This window comes from Hyperolius riggenbachi, chromosome 9 (assembly GCF_040937935.1).
Source record: "Hyperolius riggenbachi isolate aHypRig1 chromosome 9, aHypRig1.pri, whole genome shotgun sequence".
Lineage (NCBI taxonomy): Eukaryota > Metazoa > Chordata > Amphibia > Anura > Hyperoliidae > Hyperolius > Hyperolius riggenbachi.
The window spans coordinates 80,215,125-80,239,872 of record NC_090654.1 but is presented as its reverse complement, the minus strand read 5'-3'; the positions used below and the strand labels follow the sequence as shown (position 1 = coordinate 80,239,872).

The window sequence follows — 24,748 nt, the reverse complement described above, 5'->3', positions numbered from 1 at the left end:
TCCTTAGCGGTAACTCAGCAGTGTGGCAGTATTTCTAACTCACCTCCCCCGTGATCCAGACGCTTGCAGCCCGTCTTCTTCCGGTCCTCGGAGGCTCTCCATCCCTCGGGTGAGATTGATGTTTGTCACATGGTGACAGAGGGCGATCTCACTAGAGGTGTACAACGCCACCCAGAGGACGGAGAGATAATTGCAGCGCTGGATCCCAGGGAGGTGAGTAAAGTGCAGGGCTGCCACAGATCTCACCGCGGTATATTTTTTTCCCCTGGTTTTAGAGTCTAAAAGCTTGTTAAAAAATGGTACAGCTTTTAGACTCTAAAATCTAGAAAAAATCATACTTTCATGGAGTTTAACCGATATTTTTTCGTAACTATTCTTTATACAGATTGTATATTGTGTATTTGTATTAGACTGTGAATTGATGTTAGAGGGTAAGAACAGACCACTCTGGTAGGGTCATACCTGGAATGCGGTTCTTCCTGCCACTCCTTCTTCAGGCTCGTTTGCAGATGACTTAGATAAATGCCGTCGTCACTAACTCCACTTGGCCTTTTCACTCTGTCTCCCTCTCCTGTAGCTGCTATGAGACTGGATGTACTTTCCTCTTTATTTCTGCTCAGAGTGTTTTATGATGAATCGAGAGGTCTGTCTGCAAATCCTTCGCTGCCTTGCAAACTAAGAGTCGGGATTTATGTCCTGAGCCGCTTGCGTAGTTAGAAACGGTTTTATTACTGTCTACGCCTCACTTACATTATTCTTCTTGCTGCTGTACTTAACCTTCGCCGTGCCCAGCGTGAGGATGCACAGGAGACTGATGTACACAAAATTTAGGGCTTGAGCCACAACTGTCAGGTTTGCGCACACAAGTCCATCCATTTTGTTCCACGTCATTCTCTCTTGTGGATGTGTTTATTTCTACTTTAATGCCAAAGTAGGCAGTGCCAAGCATACCTTCACACCTGACAGATAAACCTAACAGAGCACTTACATGTGACAAATAACACCAACAGATTTTTACTTGATTTGATTATGTTTATTATGTTCAACTTTGGATGAAAAAGAAAGAAACCCTGATGGAAATTATTTTCACTGAACATTGTATTGAGACGAATGTGGAGGCTGCCATTATTACTTCCTTTTAAAGCAAACGTGAAGCGAAAATAAACTTATGAGATAATGAATTCAATGGCCCTGATTCACAAAGCGGTGATAACTCAGTTATCACGCCTAAAAGACTTTAGGCGTGATAAGCCGTGCAAAGCTGAGTTATCACCGATTTGTGCTGCTCTTCGCGCGAAGCTCCCGCGCGCAAAGTTTTGCACGCGTAGCACACCGCGCTGCGCGCGCAAAGTCCCATAGGGCTCAATCAAGCCCAATGTGTAGTACAGATAACAAATAGAACATTAGTAGAAAAGAAAGTGTCTCATATTATTTTCCAGTACAGGAAGACTTAAGTAACTTCAGATGTTATCTATGCAAAAAAGCTTCTCTAAGCTCTTCAACACAACATGGGTTGAATACAGTCCTGTTTTCTGAAGCAGTTAAACAGCCAAGCAACAGTTATAGACAGCTTGGGATAAGGTTTTACTGCCAGAAAGTTCAAAGGGTCATTATTTCATATTTTATGTTATTTATAGGATCTCTTCGGACATGTTAGTTGTGTATGTATATATTGTCTCCATTAGGGGTACAGGAACACAAAGTCCTGTCCTGCACGACTTTTTGAGACACCTCACAGAAAACAGACATGTTTGCCCACGTTTCCAGTCTGGCATAGTGTGAACACAGCCTTACCTTGGCTGTCCTTCTGAACTGTGCAAGCTCAACAGTGTCTGCATCCTAAATCTTAAACAAACATATAACGTGATCTGCAAACTGATTTTGGGTATGGGACTTAAAGTAATAGAGGCAGAGGATCAGTGGGGGAGCAGTTGGCATTGTTTAAAGAGAAACCGAGATGAGGATTTACATAAAAAAAAAACACTATGCTACCTGATCCAAGGGCTGGGCGGATCAGATAGCCACCATCTCCGCCGTTCCGGTGGCCTGTACTCGTCCAGTTTAGCTGTGGTCACGCTGCTGGAAGAGCTGCTCACACAGGCAGGGGTGCGGCCGGGGAGAGAGCTGTCCAATGGCAGGTTTGGAAAGCCTGCAGGAATGCCCCTAGTGGGCGTTTGAGCAGGCAATACCTCTCCTCCCTTACCCTCTGGAATACTGACAATCGCTTGTTACTAATTCCGGGGGGCTATATCGCGGCGGTAGGGGGCAGAGAGCGGCGTTGGGCGGACACAGAGGCATATCCTGTAGTAGGGAACATGCTTCTATGTCCCATCTGCCCCCCTGCCGCACCGCCTCAGGTACTCTTTAAGGCCCAGTTCATATTGGCACGGCTCCTAACGGAGCTGAATGGATCCTATGTTAATTAATAGGATCCGTTCACATTACTCCGTCAGAACAGCGGAACATCCCGATCTGACCGCAAGTTTGGGCTGGCTGCGATAATTCTGGTGTGACGGATGCGGCACATTGACTGACCGATAACGGAACTGATGAAAAACTGATCATTTTTCAACACTGATCAACGTATACATTTTTCCATGGATCAGTTTTTCATCCATGCAGTGTGAACCATGCCTAAACAGAAATAAATATGGCAGTCTCCATATCCCTCTCACTATGGAGTCCGAGTCACTTCAAAAAATGCAGTTTTAAGTGTATTTATAGAGCTTGACGAAGTTTGGATATGAAGTTTTTCCACTTTTATTAGTTTGTGGTTACTTTCACACTGTGCCCATTGCTCGCCACTGAGTTGAAAAGTCATGTTGCGTGTTTCAAGTGCAATGTAAAGCATACAGTGAGGCATACAGTACACAGAAGTACGCTTCACCCCAACTGTAATCATGCATATCATCTGGTAAATGTACGGCATGCTTTGCATCGTTCCGATGGAAGCCACTAACACACAGAAGTGAACGTGGGATCAGTGAATAATGGCGCACAGCGCCTATGCATAAAAATGGCGCCGCATTAAAAAGATACGCTTATCGCTATTTATCGTTAGTACTGCATAATAATGGCGCACAGGGAAAAAAGAAGAAAACCGGCACACACTAACGTTATTTATCAATAGCGGCACACACTAACGTTATTTATCAATAGTGGCACACACTAACGTTATTTATCAATAGCGCCCTACATAAGCCAAACTGCAGATGTTATTTAACTGCAAAACGGGGAATGGATTTAATGTAACACTGTCAAGGTTAGGGTTAGGCACCACTGGGGGGGTCTTAAGGTTAGGCACCACCAGGGGGTCTTAGGGTTAGGCACCACTAGGGGGTCTTAGGGTTAGGCACCACTAGGGGGTCTTAGGGTTAGGCACCACCAGGGGGGTCTTAGGGTTAGGCACCACCAGGGGGGGGGGGTCTTAGGGTTAGGCACCAACCAGGGGGGTCTTAGGGTTAGGCACCACCAGGGGGGTCTTAGGGTTAGGCACCACCAGGGGGTGGTTAGGGTTAGGCACCACCAGGGGGTGGTTAGGGTTAGGCACCACCAGGGGGTGGTTAGGGTTAGGCACCACCAGGGGGTGGTTAGGGTTAGGCACCACCAGGGGGTGGTTAGGGTTAGGCACCACCAGGGGGGTTTAGGGGTTAGGGATAGGTACAGAGAGGGTTCTGTGTGTTAACGGTAAATAACAATAAGGCTTTAACGTTAAATAACAATAAGGCTTTAACGTTAAATAGCGATAAACGGCAAACGGATTAGCGGCAACACCGTGCGCCATTATTCGCAGGCGCCATTTTCAGATGGATGCAGTGAACGTACCTTTGCAATAAAATTGCATCACATTGCATGTAATAATAATAGTTCAATATATGTATAGTGCTTTTTTTCCTAACTAACTCAAAGTGTTTAACGAAACAGCCTCTAGAGTACACTCAGTAGGCAGTAGCAGTGTTGTCTTGCATAAGAACTCCTTATCGAATAGGTGCTGGCTTACTAAACAGGAAGAGCCGAGATTTGAACCTAGGTCTATATAGCCTATATATTGGAGACCTATAGACCTATATACATTATCCACCCAGCCCTCTGCACTTTAATGCAACACATGTAGTATAAAAGTATTTAATTAACCAGGTCTGTACATGAAAACTAAGAAATGGATAGTTTAAGTTGGGAAAATATCCAGGAGATTTGGCTCCTTAAGGAAGACAGTTTCTCTGAAAAAAGGGACATTTTAGGAAATCCATTATGCGATACATGTACTGAGCTATCAGTAATAAAGTTGGATCTGAGTTCTCTCTCGAGTGTTCGCAACCTGTTCTTGATCCTTCTGTTAAAGGACATCTAGTTAGGACTGGACAGCATACATGAATCCATCAGGAATGCTTTAACACACTACTACATTGAAGAGCTGGTCTGTGAATGCCGCAATATCTAACAGATGTTTTTAATAGATTAGATGGTAGATATAATGTAAAAACATTACATCTATTGAAAATCTATTAAAACTATGGCACATGTAATAAATATTACAATGATAATGCTGATTGTATATTGATCTACAATATTACCGTGAGTGTGTGCAGGGGAAGGGGGGTGTAAGGGGGTGGGGAGAAGGCTGAAGAGATCTCACTGATTTCCTATAGGTTTGCACTGCTTCAAGCAGTACAAGCTGGGCATGCACCAAATAGTTATCCACTCAGAAATTAATACTTTTAAAGATTTACAACACCAGTAGTACCACTAAAGAAGAAAAAAAAATAAAAAATGGGCATGTATGTCCATACCAAGTGTTTATGTCTACATACATGTATGTGTGTGTCAGGGACGTGCCAGGCCCTCAAACAAGAATCTGTCGCCTCCCCACAATCAGCTAACACGGGGCTAGGGGGGGGCCCGTTCCTGTACTTAATGCAAAACATTTTATAGTATGTCTTTTTACTGGTGGGTAGGTCCTCCTCACTCCTCTTTAGTATACAAGCCCCGCTTTTGTGTATATTTTTTGCAGTTCTAGAAGTGTAATATGCAGATTAGTCTGAATAGCCTAGTGTGGTCCAATCATCAATGCTCTCTCTTAGCATTACCGTTGGCACATTTGTGATCTATTCTTAATAGCCTTACTGGCTATGATGAGGTTTGCAAAATGGGAGGTGGAAGGGCACTACTCTCCATTAAAGTGGACCTGAACTCTTGCACAGGACAGAAGGAATTCATAGAGAAATGCACCCTGTTTGTATTTAGAGAGTTTAGCCTGTCTTATTCCCCTCATCTGTGACTAACCACTACTGTAATTTGATCTCTCAGCTATGTCAGCTCAGGAATCTCCTCTACCATGGCAGAGCTGCTTAATTCGTAAACAAAAAAAGCAGGAAGTAGACATGCTGCAGATTTATTGCAGGATTTGTATCAGCTGTAGCAAAGAAATGTCCTATTATGCTGTTGCTTATCGCTTAGAGCAAACAGGAAGTTCGGAGTTCAGGTCTGCTTTAAAGGAAAAAAAGAGATGAATGCTTTGGCACAAAATAAACATATCCCCAGATAGATTTTACTAAATAAATGCTACACCTGGTATTTTCGCCGCTCTGGTGTGCCGTTTTTTGTGGGTTTTTTTTTTTTACTAAAACTCCATGCAGAACACAGTTCATCAGAAAAGCATAATATTTAGTGGGCTTTGTGCAAAATAAAATCACCATTTCTAAAAACCTCTTATGACTAACAAATATAGATAACAACTCTCTGTGATATATACATAGATACAGCTCTCTGTGATACAGAAAGGGGAAAGCAGAGCCAGAAGGGGGCAGGCTTGGGCTTGAAAAGACATCAGAGAAGACAGACTCAGCTATAATGATTCCTGAGCAAAGCCAGACTGAATGCTCAGTCAGGGATTTTATCAGGGCTGTTAACAAGCAGGCTGAGCAGTGAAGGATGAAACAGAGAGCAGGGTAGGTGTTTTCTCTAATGTTCCCATTGATATATATGGTAAAATACATGAGGGTGCTTCGTCTCACTTTAAGCCAGTAGAGGGGGTAGGAAAAGTGCAAAGAGAACAATAAAGAGCAGTTTAACAAGAGTAACCAATCAGGTTTCAGGTGTTAACGAAAGAGTTGTGATTTGTTGCTGTGAGCATATTCTCAATTTTGCTCATTTTGTTTTGTCCATATTTTAATAGATTAGGCCTTTTCCAGTTGAACCTTCCAAATATCCTAATTCATGTACTCTTTTATTTCCCCTAGGTCCAGCAACAAAGAAGAAATATGTCAGCTACAACAACTTGGTGATCTAGACAGCCTTCTCACAAAAGCCAGAAGGAGCAGCTCCATTTTCACTCTTGCGTTGTGTGGTGCGGCTTGCTCCCCGTCCACCCCGTGCCTCTCTTACAGCAGCCAATCATGAGAGGAGAGGGGCTTGCTGGGACATGAAGGTGCACGGCCCTTGAGGATCGGGGGATAGCTGCTTCATCCGAGCCATCTGAACTGTTCTGGGCCCACCCACTGGGGGACAGCCAGGACCAAAGGATGAACGCCCAGCCCCGCGTCAAGCAAGTTTGTGAGCGGGAGTTTTCCAGGGCTCTCCCGCCATCTCTTTTGGGGACCATCAGACTCAAATCTTTCTGTACAGTTTCTGAGAACTTTTTGCATACAAACTTACCCCCTTTCTCCCCCCTCTCATGCCCCACTTTTTCTTTCACTGCATTGGGGAGTTTCATCATCTTCATCTGATGCCTCCTCTCCCCATCAATGAGCACTTCAGCAACTTGGCTATTTGGCTTCCATGTTGACATGCCTCCCCTGTGCGATTCATACACTGATCAGATTGGTCGGCCTTTGTCTGTTTTTTCTTTTCTTTTTTTTTTCTTAATTTCACCATCTGTTTCTTTGTTCCCTTATTGTTTTAAATTCCTTTATTCATTTTCAAAAGACAAGGTTTTTTTAAATGAAAAAAAAAAGACCAAAAACTGTGTGTTAAACGCAGACCATTCCTCAGCGTGATTGGCTGGCAGGATCTAGTATGTGATTGGCTGACGCCGGGGGGGTCTTCTGTTGCAGAATGCATGTTCTCTCTCTCTCTATCTTTCTCTCTCTGCATTATTTTTTATCTTCTGTCGGAGGACTCTGCTGTTTGTGTTTGATTTTTATTTTTCATTTGCCCGTGGCCGTTGGGGTTCTGCGGACAGGAAGTGGGGCTGTGGGAGCCACTGTTTAGGCCCGCCCCCGAGGAATCTTGTCCATGCCTGGTCGGGTGAGGGCCACTACGTGGACTCAGATGTGACTAAAAAAAAAGCATGTATGTTTTCTACTGTTTGTAATGAGTATTTTCTGCTTACGTGCCAACCTCGTGAGACACCCTCCCCAGATTGCCCTGTGATATTGTCAGAGAATGTATTAAAGATTTTGATTATCTTTTCTATTAATTGCTGTCAACAAGACTTCTTGTGGGGTAGTATGGACAGAAGTGAAACTGCCATTTAGGAAATGCTTTTGAAAACAAAGAAACCCCTAAGAATCCCCCATGAGGGGATGGACTTGTCCAAAGCCTGTCGATTCTGTCAGATTTTAACTGCTTACGTTTTTCCCTGAAGTGGTCCTTTAAGAGGGAGGAACGGGAGGGTGATAGGAGGGAACATCACAGCAAGTCTGCCTCTTCCTGTCTGAACATTTGCACAAATAGAGAATGTCTACTGAGCATGCTCAAGGGACATGAGAAAATTCAATGCAAAGATGCAAGAATTCTATGTGAAATGCAAACATTCGAACCAAAATTTGAACCTATTGTGAACATATTTTCACCTTATGGCACTGGCCATATCTTACCTTATGGTTAGAGCAAAAATAATAAATTATAATTGTACAAAGCAAATATATGAAATCCACAGAATTCTGGCTTCATGGGCATAACGAGATCATTTGCATATTCAGGAATGATGCATCATGGGAAACCACATTTGTTCTCTCAAAGCTGAATTATTGCAAATACCTTCTGTTTTAAGAGGGAAAATTATACTTAGCATTGCCTTTTAGTAGGAGGGTTTTTTTGGTCTCTTTCAGTCCTTTATACTTTCCTAGTGGTTCTGAGTCACCATGAGCTGGGTATTCTGTAGTACTGGTCCAAGCCCTATCCCATAGAGCCATATCAATCCCTGCCATGCCCTGATGAGGGCCAAAAAAAGTCAGATACAGACTGTCTGTATGTTGGGTTGAAGTGGCCCTGTAAAATGTGTAAGCAGTAGGCTTGCTATACACCAGGGGTCATGGATGCGAGCCTCACTTCAGGGGCATAGAGATTACTTGCATATTCAGGAATCATGCATCATAGAAAACCACAGTTGCTCACTTAAAGAGAATCTGTACTGAGTAAAAATATTTAAAATAAACACATGAGGTAACTTCAAATGAAAATTACAGAGTTACCTTGCCATCAGTTCCTCTCAGAAGTTCACCATTTTCTTCTGACAATAATCCCATCCAGTTCTGACAATATTTTGTCAGATCTGAAATATATCAGTTGCAGTCAGTAAAATATCAGTTACTGTCAGTTATAGCTGAGAGGAAAACAGATGTACCAGGCAATGTCCATGTTTCCCTATGGCTCAAGTGGGCGATGTTACAGTTTAACTGTGTGCTGAACAGAAAGCTGTTATGGGTAATGGCTATTTTCAAAATGGAGGACGGAAAATTCCCTTGATCATAGTGAACAAATAGGACGCAGGACAGGAGAAAGACACTGAGGAGTAGACTACATGGAAGGTAAGTATGACTTGTGTATGCCTATTTTGACTTATTTTCAGTACAGGTTTTCTTTAAGGCTGGTTTCACACCATAAGCGTCGCGTCAAAATCAGGTCTTCAGGTAACACCCCGCTATTGCGTGGTATTCCCTTTCTGGCCACTGGCAGGAAGTGACACTCGTGTGATGCTTACTTCCCGTCACCTCCTGCTTCGGGTATGCAGAAGTGTATTGTTTAAATACACTTCTGCGCAAGCGCGCCCCCACGTTGCGTCAGTGCTTTGTTAAAGGGATACGCATCACCATAGACTAACATGATTTCCGGGCCGATGCAGGTTGCCACAGCTCAGCAGCGTTAACGTAGTTCTTAAATCTTGACCTGCGTTGAGAATGCAGCGAAGTATGACTTTCATTGCATGGCAGTGGGGTGCAGTAAAAATACCGCACCGCCTAGGTGTGAAAGGGCCTTCAAGGTGAATTATCGCAAATAACTTCTGTTTTAAGAAGAGAAATTTCATCTGAAGTTATGGGAAATTCTGAATTTGCCAATTCGGACCATCTCTGTTAATAGTAATAAAGAACTGTGAACTCCTCACATGTTATGGTCTGCCCACAAACAGGCATTCACTTTATAGTCCAAAGGATGTATACTGGACCAGCTCTTCTCAGACTCAGATACTACTGCAGAGATAGCCGCTGTGAAGATTCTGGTGACACTGCTGAAATGAATAGCGAGATGCACTTAAGAAGATAAAAAGTTTAAAAGATAAAAAAAGATATATAAAAATGGAGGAACTAGAGGTAAATCCTTTCATTTTTAGAAAGATGTCAATAGAGAGAGTCAATGAGATGCAAAGTGTGTCTTAATTGTATGTAAATGTATGCAACTTGGAACTGTACCAACCAAAATCATCAGTTACTCTTTGATAACCCTATTTGATAACATAACTTAAAATACACATAAGAATTGCAATCACTTGAAATTATTAGGGTCTCTCATTGACCATCTCAGTAGCACCTTCTATATTTCTCTTGGTTTTGAATGCTTCTGTATGTGCTTTTCCATCTTGTTAGGGAGTCCCCACATTCTGAGTAGAGGTTTTGAGTTCTAATATTTTACACTCTGTCTTTGAAGCTAGTGGATTGGAACCAGCACTGGATTGTATCAGCCTGGGTAGATGGCACTAATGTCAAAATTATTTCAGCCGCATAGTTAGGTACCTGAGGCAGTGGTGGCTCCAGCTTCAAATTTTTGTGGGGGCACAAAGGGAACATGATGGCTGGCTGGTGGGGCCCATTTGGGTGATCAAAATCGATGTTTGTATGGTGAGCTTTAGGCAATTTTTGCCTCACGCAAGTGATAAACTTAAAGGGGCACTACAGCGAAAAACTGTACAAATTAAAATATGTGCAAACATATACAAATAAGAAGTACATTTTTTCCAGAGTAAAATGAGCCATAAATTGCTTTTCTCCTATGTTGCTGTCACTTACAGTAGGCAGTAGAAATATGACAGAAGTGACAGGTTTTGGACTAGTCCAACTCTTCATAGGGGATTCTCAGCAAGGCTTTTATTCTTTATAAAGATATTCCCTAAAAAGGATTTAAACAATGATGCTGGCCAGCTTCCCTGTTTGCTACAAAATTTTTTGGCAGTTGGACAGAGCAACTGCCATTCACTAAGTGCTTTTGAAAATAAATATATCCCTGAGAATCCCCCATAAAGAGATGGACTAGTCCAAAACCTGTTGCTTCTGTCAGATTTCTACTACCTACTGTAAGTGACAGCAACATAGGAGAAAAGTAATTTATGTCTCATTTTAATCTGGAAAAAAGTACTTCTTATTTGTATGTTTGCACATACTTAAAATTTTAAAATAAGGCTTACTAGTTCAGCAATGATAGGAACCCAATCTAAATATCACGAACAGAACTCAGCCGCTTTTGAGCAGAGCAGATTGTCCAAATTATGGTATTATTATAGAAGAAAAGTTACCTACAGATGTACTTGGCTAGTATGCTTTAACCCCTACTTGCTAGCAGGTTACTCCTGTGTGGACAGATCCCAGACAAATCATTCCAGTCCCCAGACTGTGTCTGACACCTCTACAGCAAGGGGAGGGTGAAGAGACAGAGGGGAGAGAAACACTGTGTGTAGTTCCTTATTTTAGTGGCTAAACATTGCTGCGGACTAGAGCAGGAAGAAATAATAGACAGGAAGTTTTTAATCAAAAAAAGTGCCATTTATTGGCTAATTTAAAAGAAAACCAGTAAACTTTCAGCTAATAAGCATTCTGCTTTTTCCTGGAGCCTCAGCCGCACGTGCCTCTCCTCAACTGTCAGTCAGATATCTAGTGTCAATCCTTTTTCTTTTCTACTGTTTTTGTAGTTGTTTTCTGACTTCAGTCAGAGCTCAAACTAGAAAATGCTCCATGTATATCTGGGTGAAGAGAGCAAATGACTTCAAACCAGGGCTGGATTTACCATAAGGCACCGTAGGCACGAGCCTACAGGCGCCTGATGAGCTCCCTCATTCTCTATTCAGAGTCCTGATCAGAGCGTAAATGAGAGGTTACTCTCCTGGCTCTCAGCATTCCACTGACGAGATCTCCCTTCAGACAGGGGCACCTCTAGCTACCTGTGGTTCCTCTGGCTACCTAATGCTAAAGTGCACCTGTAGCTACCTATGACGGGCATTTTAAGTAAGGGAGAATTGCCAGCTGGGCTACACAGCACACTTACAGTGCGGTTTGATGGGGGTTTGCAGGGTGATGGAGTCTAAGGTGCCAGGAGATGTGTAGGCTTCTGATATGTAAATCCGGGCCTGCTTTAAACTGTATCTGACCTACAGTCAAATACTCTGAAACTAATGAAAAAAGTGACAGCTGAACTGAAGTCAACGGTTTGTCTACACGATCCCTGACAACATTGCTCTAATTTAATCGCTCATCATTATTCATCTGTGATAAATGACAGCTGTCATAACAGGTACTCTTTAATTGCAAAATTGTACTTTTTACTTGCATCTTGTACGTTTCACACCTGTCTTCATCCCGGATTATTTGTTCTTTGTTCTGACAAAGAGACGTTCTGAATATAGATGTGATGCCACAATGTTAATGAATGACAGGAAACAAAAACACTTAATCGCTTGGCATAGCTGACATGCCGGCATATTGAGAGCGCCACGTGCGGCTGATGGCGGATGAAGATCGCTTTGTTCTCTGTCCTTCGCTCGTCCCTATCTTCAGATTCCATTCGTGAGTTGCGTCAGGCTGGATCAAGGTCTCGGCAGATTCTTTTTCAGGAGAGAAAAAAAAAAAAAGAAAAGATAAATGCTTCAAAGAATTCCTCTTGTGTTTGTCGTGTTTTACTGCCAAGCCATTCAACTATTTTATTGAGAACTTACTGTGATGATCCGCTCAGCTGGCTGCACAGGCAGACAGCTGTTTGTCCATTCCTCTAGTCTGTGGGCTGCAGGTCTCTGGAACAGAGACCTGTCTTTTCATTGCAAGTTTCTGTTCTGTTCTCTTGCTGGGGAATTTGCATACATTCGTTATGCAAATCCCCTACCTGCCTTCTTTGATGACTGGCACTATAAGAGCTTTATGTTTCCCAGAATGCTTTGCTGGTCATTTCCCTTCCTTGCTCAGTTCCTGATGGACACTGCTGGAGTGTCAGCCATTGCTATCTAGTATAGTTAATTCCTGGGGGTTGCTTTAGGCTCCCCTTCTAGCCCAGTCAGGTTGTATTATCTGTATTGCCTGTTCTGTCTTGTCTTGCCTGTTTGCCATTGTCCTGTCCCTATGGTGGTTGACAGGAAATGGTTCTGATCTATGTTCTTGGAGTATAGCTGGTGCAGCGGTTGCTACCAGCTATCTCTTCTGTTCTGTTTCCTGGGATCGCGCTAGCTACTTTGTGCGATCGCTGGGGGATCCTTCTGTTCTGTCTTGTCGCGATTGCGCTGTCACCAACGGCGGTTGATAGCGAATCGTTCTGTCTTGCTGAGATCGCACTAGCCGCTAGCGTTAGCGGCTGTGGATCTTTCTGATCTATGGATCTTGTTTTTCGTGTGTCTGTCTTGTCCGCTGCGCTTGCTACAGGCTCGGTGTGGTAACCGTTAAGCAAGCGCTCGTGTCCCCTGTTTCATGTTTGTCTGTTTATGGTTAGTTAGGCGTGCTTGTCTCTATTGTGCTTATCACGTGGAGATCGCGCATAACCGCGTGCACTGTTGCGAATGAGTGCGGTGTTCGCGGTTAGCTAGCGGTTGTTATTTTCCGTATCTCCTTATTGTATTTGCTGTGCCTTTGCTACCCTCGTATTCTGTTCTGCCTTGTGTCACGTCTCGCGATCGCACCTCTCGCGATCGCGTTCCTATTTCGTATCTGCTGTTGTGTGTGCGCGGTCACGGAGTGGCGACTGGATTGGCGCACACACATACAACCTATCCCTTTTGCTCAATCTCATTCACAATCGCCTCTCTTGCGATTTGCGTTCTGCGCTTCGTACAATTCCTGTCTGGCACTTGTGGAGGTACAGAGGATTGGTTCCTCTGCACTCCCCAGCGCCATCTGCCGACAGGAATTTCCCTCTACAGGTGCGTAGCACCTTTTGCTGGGTTCCTGCAAATTATACGCTTGTGGAGGATCTCCGCCGTGTCAGCGCACGCGTTGTGCGCTGATCACGGGGAAAGTTCCACAATCGTGACAGAATGACCAGCCCTACCCAAAACCCCAGTGTAGACGGAATTTCCGATTTGTACGATTTTGTCGAATATGGCTCTTGTACCTTTAAGAGATTTAAAAAACTTGAACCTGAATCAGCAGACGAATTTTTGTCTGAGTGTATGAAACTGTTAGCGAACCCTGAATTCCAATGCACCCCAGTGTCTACCTGGGCCCCCCAAATGGTCTACATTCTGTTGGGGGGCGAAATGTTAATGTGGGGTTATGATGTGTTAAATCATACCACCCTGAGTCAAAGACCCCTGGAATTCTTGGCCTTTTTAATTCACAATTGGCTGAGATTACCTCAATTACCATACCCCCTTAATGAGTTGTTGTCAGCAGCTCAATCAGCTGTTCCATCTACTCTTTCATCCACAAAGCAGCCATCCAAAGCCTCTAAGTCTAAACGTAAAAGATCTAGGAAGGCTTCCCAGCCGAAAGATCCGTTGCCCCTAGCAACCACAAATAAAGAGGTTATTTCTGTCAAGTCTGAAATGGGCAAAACCATGCAGTATGATAATGATGTTTATAATGCATCTGCTGATCAGTTTCCAGGGTTTTTGCCCCAATCCAAAGCTTATGTGGATCCTGCTATAGGTAGGATCGCACACTACATTAAAGCAGTTAAAAAATCTGTTCTTGTTCCTGAACTCCACCCCTATGGAGATTATTTGGATACTGGCCTGTTTGAACCCCCATTTGCTTCCTGGGATATTGGGGCCTTGCTGGAAGAATTCGATTTTGATTGGAAAGCCTTTTGCGATTTTTACATCGCAAAAAGCGAAGATGTCTTGAATGCTTGTCTTGACTCTATGTACCTTCTGATTGATTCCGATGAATGTGACGAGGATGATGTGGATCTGGTGATCTATGTATGGCAAACGATTTTGGATGAGTTGCACACACACCAACCAATTGATTCCAATAAAGAGACATCGTTGTCGGATGATTGTTCCTGCCTTTCTGGGGTAAAGCATGTGAGTCTTGACTTTGTGCAATCTGAAATGAATGAGTGTGCCGCTGTGGTTGATTCCTGTGCGAATCCTGAAGGATTCGCTCCTGACAGTGTGCAGTTTGAATCTGTGCGATCTGATGCCTGTTTCTCGGATGTTCCTGCAGATTGTGATCGGCATGAGTCTGCCGGTTTCCTCAAGGATGTGTGGGATCCTTTGTCATTTAGAAACAGATCTTTGAGATCTTCCGTCTGTGACCCTGCTATGGGGAAAATTTCTCGACTATGCAGCGTCAAAAGTAAAATTATTATGCCTAATAAAGTTTATTCTGTTGATGTCGCCATTTCTTCTGCAAATGAGTTTCTGTCTCACCCTGTTCACACCTGTGCAGGCCTGTTGCCTGATGACAGTTGCTCCAGTGTTTCTGTCCTAGATGCCTTGCAGTCTGCTCCGCAGATCGTGGAAGTTTGCGATATGGAAGCGTCAGTTTCGCAACCTAAAGCGATCTTGGATCCGCAAATTTTGCGTCCTGACTCCTCGGATTCGACATTGTTAGCCGAATCTAAGAGTGAGACAGCACTTCGGTTTTGCGAATCTGATGCTGAAGCTTCTTTGCCTTGTCCAGAGAAGCTTTCTCTGAACCTGCCCTGTACCATGAATGAAGGCATGATGTCCACTTGCATTGACATTTGCGAGTCTGATTCTGAAGAAAGTATTGACTCTCCACCCAGTACTCTGGATGAGTCAATATTGCCTTGTACAATATCTCCTGCCCTGCCCCTAGAGGCTCGTCTAGGTATTGCTGCTATTTTTACCTGTCTTTCTGCAGTTTTGGAATTGCAAGTTAGTTTGACTACTACGCAGAGTTCTGGGTGCAGCGAGATTAAAGTTAGGAAGTCAGTGTGTGGTCCAGTGAATATTCCTGTACGTTCCACTCATGATGATGAAATTCAGTCTCAGTTTATGGTGGAACCTTCCCTGGGACATCTGCCCTGTTCTCAAAATAAAGTTCCAGTTTTGCCCTGTAACATGGATAGTACAGAATCCTTCTTAGACAACTTGAAAAATGATGTTCCTGAGGTCTTGTTTGATGATTTAAAGGTCTCCGAGTTCCTCCCAAAGGGTGCAGAACTTGTAGGAGATGTCTCCTGCCCCCCAGGTCCTTCTGAGGTGTTGCCCACTTCAGTAGGCATTGCTGCCTTGCTGACTACTTTTGCAGCTCTTGTGGAGCTTCATTCATGTGTAGTCAATGATGATATTACAGTTACAGAAAATTCTGAATTTGAGTCCGAGTCTTCTTTTGAAAGACCAGTACCTGTGACCTTTACTCGTGATGATTTTCTGCCCGGTACTGGTTTTGGTCTTGTCGTGTCGGACTCTGAGGTTGGCAGTTCCCCAACATGTCCTGAGGTTTCTCCTGTACTAGTGTACCCCGATGTGCTCTGTGACCCAGAAAGCCCAAGTGTGCCTCGGTTACCAGCGTACTCAGATGCTTCCTCAGTGGAGACATGCTCTGATATAGCCTGCCTGCTTGCATGCCCAGAAGTGGTCCCTGAAAGTCCTGATCTTGATGGGTGTCCTGCTAATTTTGAGTCTGGAATGATCATAGGTTCCATAGGGGTTCTTGGTGGTTCTCCATGTGAGCCTGGTGAGCATTCTGGCTTCTTGGGATCTCTGCGGAGCTTCAAGGCGTTCTGGGAGATTCCGGGAAAGATTTTGCTTGGTGCCCTGAATACGATCAGCAATGGCTTTGGTGTTGTAAGGGACACTTCGAACAGGTATTGCGGCAGGTTTGGTATTCTTGGACGCTCCTTGGAAGGTGGTGGGTATTGTCTGGAGGGTGTCGATGGCTCCTTCTCTGGTGTCCACAGTCCTGATGGGTGTTACGCTGAGACTTGCAGTGCTGGTGGGCATGTTTCGGTGGCTTCTGCTTCTGATGAGGTCGGTTTCGGATGGACTGACTCTGGAATTGGGCCTTGTCGGGCTGTCCTGATCTTCATGAGTCTTCAGTTAGAGTTTTGTGATGTTACCAGTTTTGAGGGATGTCTGGAATCCATCCCTAGAAGGGGGGGTACTGTGATGATCCGCTCAGCTGGCTGCACAGGCAGACAGCTGTTTGTCCATTCCTCTAGTCTGTGGGCTGCAGGTCTCTGGAACAGAGACCTGTCTTTTCATTGCAAGTTTCTGTTCTGTTCTCTTGCTGGGGAATTTGCATACATTCGTTATGCAAATCCCCTACCTGCCTTCTTTGATGACTGGCACTATAAGAGCTTTATGTTTCCCAGAATGCTTTGCTGGTCATTTCCCTTCCTTGCTCAGTTCCTGATGGACACTGCTGGAGTGTCAGCCATTGCTATCTAGTATAGTTAATTCCTGGGGGTTGCTTTAGGCTCCCCTTCTAGCCCAGTCAGGTTGTATTATCTGTATTGCCTGTTCTGTCTTGTCTTGCCTGTTTGCCATTGTCCTGTCCCTATGGTGGTTGACAGGAAATGGTTCTGATCTATGTTCTTGGAGTATAGCTAGTGCAGCGGTTGCTACCAGCTATCTCTTCTGTTCTGTTTCCTGGGATCGCGCTAGCTACTTTGTGCTAGCGCTGGGGATCCTTCTGTTCTGTTTCCTGGGATCGCGCTAGCTACTTTGTGCGATCGCTGGGGATCCTTCTGTTCTGTCTTGTCGCGATTGCGCTGTCACCAACGGCGGTTGATAGCGAATCGTTCTGTCTTGCTGAGATCGCACTAGCCGCTAGCGTTAGCGGCTGTGGATCTTTCTGATCTATGTTCCTGCTTGGATCACACTTGCTCTGGCGGAAGAGCGGTGGATCCTTCCTGCCTAGTTCTTGTTTTTCGTGTGTCTGTCTTGTCCGCTGCGCTTGCTACAGGCTCGGTGTGGTAACCGTTAAGCAAGCGCTCGTGTCCCCTGTTTCATGTTTGTCTGTTTATGGTTAGTTAGGAGTGCTTGTCTCTATTGTGCTTATCACGTGGAGATCGCGCATAACCGCGTGCACTGTTGCGAATGAGTGCGGTGTTCGCGGTTAGCTAGCGGTTGTTATTTTCCGTATCTCCTTATTGTATTTGCTGTGCCTTTGCTACCCTCGTATTCTATTCTGTTCTGCCTTGTGTCACGTCTCGCGATCGCACCTCTCGCGATCGCGTTCCTATTTCGTATCTGCTGTTGTGTGTGCGCGGTCACGGAGTGGCGACTGGATTGGCGCACACACATACAACCTATCCCTTTTGCTCAATCTCATTCACAATCGCCTCTCTTGCGATTTGCGTTCTGCGCTTCGTACAATTCCTGTCTGGCACTTGTGGAGGTACAGAGGATTGGTTCCTCTGCACTCCCCAGCGCCATCTGCCGACAGGAATTTCCCTCTACAGGTGCGTAGCACCTTTTGCTGGGTTCCTGCAAATTATACGCTTGTGGAGGATCTCCGCCGTGTCAGCGCACGCGTTGTGCGCTGATCACGGGGAAAGTTCCACAATCGTGACACTTACACAATGTTGTGATGTGCAAACTCCGAGAGGTCAGCTGGGCTTGCTTCCGAAGCAATAAAGCAGCTAAGTGATGTGAACTTTCATTAATCAAAGTATCCAATCAAATTTCAGATTATTGGGGACTGATCGGAGAAAGGTGATTAGTGGTTGGCTGTTAAAGTGAATGTAAAGGCAATATAAAAAAGTCAGATACTTACCTATGTAGATGGAATGCTTTGGTTGTTTTGGAGAATTCCCTGTCTTCTCTTGCTCGCCTCATTTCAACATTGTCACCCCCATTGTGTGTATTAAACCAATTGGTCGAATACACGTCTGTGAGAGCTTGGGAGGCTTCTGGAGCACAAGTGAACCGAAGACGGGTGGCTCTGTATTGCGCATGCGTGAGCGCGCACCTGCACATGCGCAGTATGGAGCCGCCTGTCTTCAAGAGGAGTCGGATGCATGAGTGTTTCCGAAGCCTCCCGAGATGGCAAATTAAACAGGTCTGACGGCGCTGGAACAAGGAGCACAAGAGAGGACTGGGAAGGTTCTATAGGATCCAGAGCCTTCCCTGTCCAGAGCCTTTCCTGTCCATAGGTAGGTATCTGAAATGTTTTTTATATTGACTTTACGTTTACTTTAAGAACTTATGGGTACATTGTTTGTGTAACTACGTTTCTGTGTGCAGGTTTGCCCCACACTTCATTACATTGCTCTGCCAGCGTTTTAGATCCACTTGCCATACAATATTACAGTGTTTCTCAAACCTGTCCTCATGACTCCCCAACAGTGCATGTTTTGCAGGCAACCTCATCTATGCACAAGTTGGGTAATTAGTGCCTCAGCTTAGTGGATTCCATGCAGCTGGGACACTAATTACCCTACCTGTGCATAGGTGAGGCTGCCTGCAAAACATGCACCAGTGGGGGGCAGGAGGACAGGTTTGAGAAACACTGCTCTATACAGTTGTTTGGCCAAGTAGACATTCGATTAGACAAAAATGTCTAATTGGCAAAAATTGTGTTTTCCATCGGCATTGAACAAAACGTAGTTATATACTGTGTGGCCGGCTTTAGAGAGAAACAAGTGCAGGAAGAATCTGTTTAGCAACAATATTGCCACTACCGTGCTATAAAGCCATAAAAAAACTGCTGTGGGTATAGAGTGATATATTAATGTCTACTGCAAAAGCTGTATTTTCTGCACTTCTCAGCAACTTCAGGCTGTTCCTCGACAGTTTCTCAGCCTCCTACCTTCTGGTCCTTTACAATGCAGAGCTGCAACCAGGCCCGGGCCAACCATGATGCCAAGTGGGTGACTTCCTCAGGCGGCAGAAGTCTGGGGACAGCACCAGGCAGAAACAGGAAGTGAAGAGAGTGCCTGGCCAACCTATACTGGAGCAACTATACCTGGCAAACCTATACTGGGGGCAACTGTACCTAGCTACCAATGCTCAGGCACCTATACATGTCTACCTACCTATACTGAGGGTGTTTCTTGGGAGGCTCACTGCAGCTATAACGTGCAGTGCAAATTGTCAGTTGCTGTGCGATCATTCCAATTCGGGGGGAGGGGGGCACATCCTCACAAGTTTTCCTCGGGCGGCAAAAAGTCTAGAACCGACCCTGGCTGCACCACCCACAACCGCACTGCTGAAGGTGAAGTGAACCCTGACATAGGAACTACCTGTGGTGCTGTATTCACATTGGTCATTACAGATGGTCAATGAGATAAAAATAATTCTGAATTGCATTCAAATGTAATGCAAATTATATGCAGCTTGGAATTGTGTTAGGCCATATCAGCAGTAAGTAAATGTGAGTTAAAAAAAATCTCCAATGACGCATCACTGCTGAATATGCTGAATATGAAAATCATCCCTTTGTGGCCCTAAAAGCCACTTCCATGTCAGGACCCGGTCATCTCTCTCCCCGCCGCAGATCACTCGCCCTGCCGTCTATATGACGGCAGAGCTGTATAAGCTCCTGTCATCACTTTAAGCCAATCCCATTGGCTTACATTGATCGACAGCGGCAGGGGCCAATGAAAGCGGCTCCTGACCTGCTCACACAGCTCTGCCGTTATAGAGACAGCAGATAGGACAGCCTTCTGGGATAGAGGAGCGACAGGAGCGGCTGGTATGTGAGGCGAGTTGTCAGGAGGCGCCGTTCTTCGGTACCAGCGGTCTCTGGTCCTTAAAGCGGTATCGTCACCATAAAAATCAAATTTCAACAGCAACTGGTCTGAGTGAATTAAGTGATAAAGATGCTAATCCTGCATTCAAAACTTTCAAAACTTTTTCTGCTGTTATGATTTGGAGTTATCATATACTTAAGGCGCACTGGCCCTTTAGTAGTCGGTGCCAAAGAATTGCATGCTGGGGGTTCTTTTTATCTGTAATCTATTCCTCCTCTTCCCTTTATTTCCCTACCAGCTGCTTATCTGAAACCTAATCCCCTACTCACTTGTGTTTACAAGCAAGGTTGAGGTGACTCAGCGATTGGAGGAGACAGCAAAAAAAGTAAAGGGCAGAAATGACATCACGAGTTAGCCTTAACTGTGGGCAAAAGACATGGCCCCCACCAGGAACAGAATTCTCGTGATTTACTATATAACTTTCACTGAAATCAAAATGTGGACAGTATAATACATGTGTTATGTAAGTAGATCAAGTATTTGTCTACTTATATATGTGTTTTTTTCCCTGGCATAGTATGGCTAATCCTACTGCTTTAAAGAGTAACTGTCAAGCACAGTAGCGTAGCTATGGAGCTATGGGCCCTGATGCAAATTTTACAATGGGGCCCCCCAAGCACTCTATACATAACAATTGATACGATGCACCAAAACCTGCCAATGGCAACTACAGTGTCAGAGGTGCAAAAAGGGGATGAGGAAGGGGAACAGTTTGTTAATGATTACCACTATTCAAAGTTTATTATGAGCACAGGACCAATAGAGAGCTAATATTGTAGTTGAGGGAGGGCCCTTCGGGACCCCTCTTGCCTAAGGGCCCCGGTGCGGTCACAACCTCTATTGCTACGCCCCTGGTCGGGCATAAAATAAAAAATCAATTCTTTATTTTTATCTGGTAAACAAATAATAAGGAAGCTAACCACACAATCCAAAAGTTAAAATCACTATTACTTTTCTTGTTGATAAATTATCATTCCCCAGTTTACCTGACTTTTATTTGGTACACAGAAAATTTGGTACACAAAAGAGAAGTTGCATGGCATGCTGGGTTGTCTTTTTTTTTCTTCTCTACTTCCCCTCAGACTTAACTAATGCAGCCTGATTGGCTGAAGCCTCTTTCCCTCCTGTTTTCCCCTCCCACACCTCTGCTCCTCTCTGATTGGCCAAAATTTCTCAGGCTGAAATAATGCACTTTCTATAGTGAAGGGCGGGCAAATCAGGCAGAGGAGACTAAGGGCGGATATTACATCACGACTGGCTTCAAAATTCCCACAGTAAATATGGAAACTGTCTAGAATAGGATTCTCTACTTTTCCTTTATAAAATTCACAGGAATCATAACGTGGACAGTGCAATACATATGTTATGTAAGTAGAGCAAGTATTTATCTACTTATATATTTGTTTTTTTTCCCTAAGATAGTATGGCTGACAGCTCCTCTTTAAGGGGCTAGAGACTGCTGCAGTGGCGTACCTAGGGGATTTGACAATCGGTACTGATTATTTACAGGACCCCCTCCGCCCAATCAACCAATTTTTGGGATGTGAGGGTTGATGGTCTGAGGCGCTAAGCATGTTGCTGCAAATTTTGCGGGAATTTTTTGGGAAAAGGAGTCGTCAGCATGTGGACGGGACTAACCATTATGAAACTCTGTACTTTATACGGTGCTGCAGGGGATGTCAGTGCTATGTAAATACACAATAATAATATGGTGTAACATTGCACTATCACTATGATAAGATTAGATTTTGAGCTTCTCTGAGGACAATCTGTGACATAATTATGTAATCTGTAGGGAGTTAGAGTAAACATATTTGCTATATAGCTTCACTTTGGGTGGAGGGGGATTGGGGGTAGGACAGAGGGTATTAGCCATCAGCAGTTGTATCACACTGGCTTCTGCAACAGCAGACTGCCCCGCATTATTGATAAATTACTCTGATCAGGATAAATACTCCAGGGCAATCTGGTGTCACAGCAGCCAATGCATATAGCTAATAATGATAGACGACTTTTATGCAGAGTGAAACACTGATCTCATCCTGCCTGCTCTCCTTGCCAGTGTCCCAGCTGCAGCACAGCAATCCCTTCTCTCTACTCACCCTGCTGCTCTGCACATTTACTCACTGCAGGCTGTGTGTAGACAGCGAGGCACACTGCCTGCGGGACAGGATTGGGGTGGGGTACCACATCTAGTGCAGGAAGTAGTACAGTCATCTGCACTGCCTGCAGCTATTTGCCCAAAATATGAAAAAAAAAGTCCCAAGTAGAGGTACACAGTGGCTGAGCACCGCAACGGCACCCCTGAGCATGGCTACACCCGGAGCTGGGAGCACCTGCAGTCTTGTGGTACGTACAGGTAGAGGGTGTGGTACCAATGGAGTCCGAGGACCTTCCAAATGAGCCAAAAAACAAGACAGGGACACCAGGAGCCCCTGATAGTGTAGCACATTGAGGGTATGAGACACTGAAGAACAATGTGCAGAATATTCACAAGATTAGGTTGCAAGACCAGCAACCACAATGTAATGGCTGGTGAGAAAAGCCCGTCCTCACTCAGGTTCTTTGGTCTTCCTCAATGTAGGTTGCTCTCCAGGAAAATAAAAAGGGGTTTAAGGGTTCCAAGGAACCAACATACACAACCAACACTCCGAGCAGAGGGGTGCGCTGGAATATTACTGGGAGGGAGGAGGCGCCCCAAGATGTGATGTGTGGAATGGATAATGTAAGCTGGATAAGACATCCATAAATAGGCTTACCTCTAAAAGAAGGGGGTAGCTCCCAAAAAAGTTATAAGATTTTTAATAGAAACCAGACACTTGAATGATAACGCGTTTCTCGGATCGCAGTCTGCTTCTTCAGATAAAATAACAAAAGTGTTATACTAACAAACTACAACTACAAACTACATACAAATATACTAACAAAAGTGTCTCAATACTAGTGATTTGCAAGCAGAGAGCGCCTCTATCTAGTATTGAGACACTTTTGATCTGAGGAAGCAGACTGCAAAATGCTGAAAAGTTATTCTAAAGAGCAAATGAAAAATGATCACTTAGGAGGAAGGGGGCCGATATGCAATTCACTTTTTTCTCGAGTTATCTCCTAGGTGATAACTTTCCTCTTCTCTTTAAACTAGCTTTTCAGCATTTTTCAATTGAAAAAGTACTCACAAGTTGGTGAAAATGTACTATCAAATTTATTTTGATTATTTTCTTGCTTGCTGGTGGCTTAAAATGCATTTTATGACAAGTTGTGAAAATATCACCAAGGAGAAAACTCAGGAGAAAATGAGAATTGCATATGGGCCAAAAAGTGAATTAAATAAGGGACAAGAGGCCATATGCAATTCACTTTTTCTCCTGAGTTTTCTCCTAGGAGGTAATTTTTCATCTTATATCTAGAGTAACTTTTCAGTACTTTGCAATTGAAAAAGTACCAACAAGTGGGTGTCAAAGTATTATCAAAACAATTTTAAGTATTTTCTGGCTTTCTGGAGATTTAAAACACATTTTACTGACAGGTTTGAAAATATCTGTTGGAGAAAACTAAGTAGAAAAAGTGAATTGCATTTGGGCCAAGTTCTGCCTACTTGTTGCAGGTCAGTGACACAGGAAGTAATAAAGGCAGAGGACCAAAATAACTGTCAGACAAGCAGCATTTTTCTAAATGAAGTCAGCATTGCCCCCATTCACATTCTGCTCATTTATGGATTATTTTAACTCACAGTTGCCGGACATCGACCATATGTAAAGAAAGCCACTCGCGTCTCCTATAACAGGACATCGCTAAAGACAAGCACATTTTTTTAATCCCAGTCTAATGCCTCAGAAGGGCCTGAGGTGATATTAAATATCAACAGACGCCTATTCGAGTTATTGCCATCTAATTACTGCCCAGCAAGCGGAATAGGAGCAGAACAGCTTCTGCCTTTCGCTTCGGGGAGAAAAGGAAAAAGAAAAAGATTTAGACTTCGCAAGGAAAGGCTAATGGTAGGGGCGATGACGGATGGGGACAGCGCAAATAGGCCTGTTTCTAAATTATGGGCTAATGACAGATTGAGGCTGAGAGGGCCTCAGAGGGTGGTCAGAAGCCCCTCAACCCGTGAAAGGTTACTCGCCGACAAATAGGCAATAACAGCGCTAACATGGCAGATAAATCTAAATGGCGCGGGGAAGATGGTGCAGGACAGATGGCGACGGGAATAAAGTTATTTTGTATAATTAACACCTATTTGGGGATTTTTTAACATTAATCATTTAACGCGTTCAACTTTGCTGAGGCTGGAGGTTCTGCGCAGCGGATTCATCCATCTTTTATGACTTGTTGTCCTGCGGCAAACCTTCCCACCGTCTCCGCTGTGCTTTCTCTCCTTCTTCCTCCCCGTTCAGCGTCTGCAGCAGATTCATCTCAGCACCACACAGGGATAGCTGGTCTGAGCCAAAGTCTCTCTGTCTGCCACCTCTGTCACACAGGCAGAGACCCGCTGTGCCTATGGAAAAATACAGCAAAGTACTGCAAACTCCTGCTGCCCCCCCGGAGATCAATGGAAAAAGCACACAAGTCCACCACTATCCTCCTGAGGCAGAGATCTTTGAAGCTGAGATTAAATAATAAGGACTCTCTTAGCATACAGTAGTTAAATTAACCCCTAACTGCCACTGGATCA

At 44.3% G+C, this 24,748-nt stretch overlaps 1 protein-coding gene across 2 annotated transcripts in view; it reads left to right on the top strand.

Moving 5' to 3' along the window:
- Positions 1–7,428, top strand: part of GRM7 (glutamate metabotropic receptor 7) — a 730,291-nt gene extending 722,863 nt beyond the window's left edge. The window contains exon 10 of one of the 2 annotated variants that reach the window (XM_068253109.1): positions 6,240–7,428. In XM_068253109.1, coding sequence (XP_068109210.1) covers positions 6,240–6,289 — 50 coding nt within the window. In that variant the 3' untranslated portion in view covers positions 6,290–7,428. The remainder of the gene's footprint in view (positions 1–6,239) is intronic. The other variant, XM_068253110.1, reaches the window with a different exon arrangement.
- Positions 7,429–24,748: the final 17,320 nt, after the last annotated feature.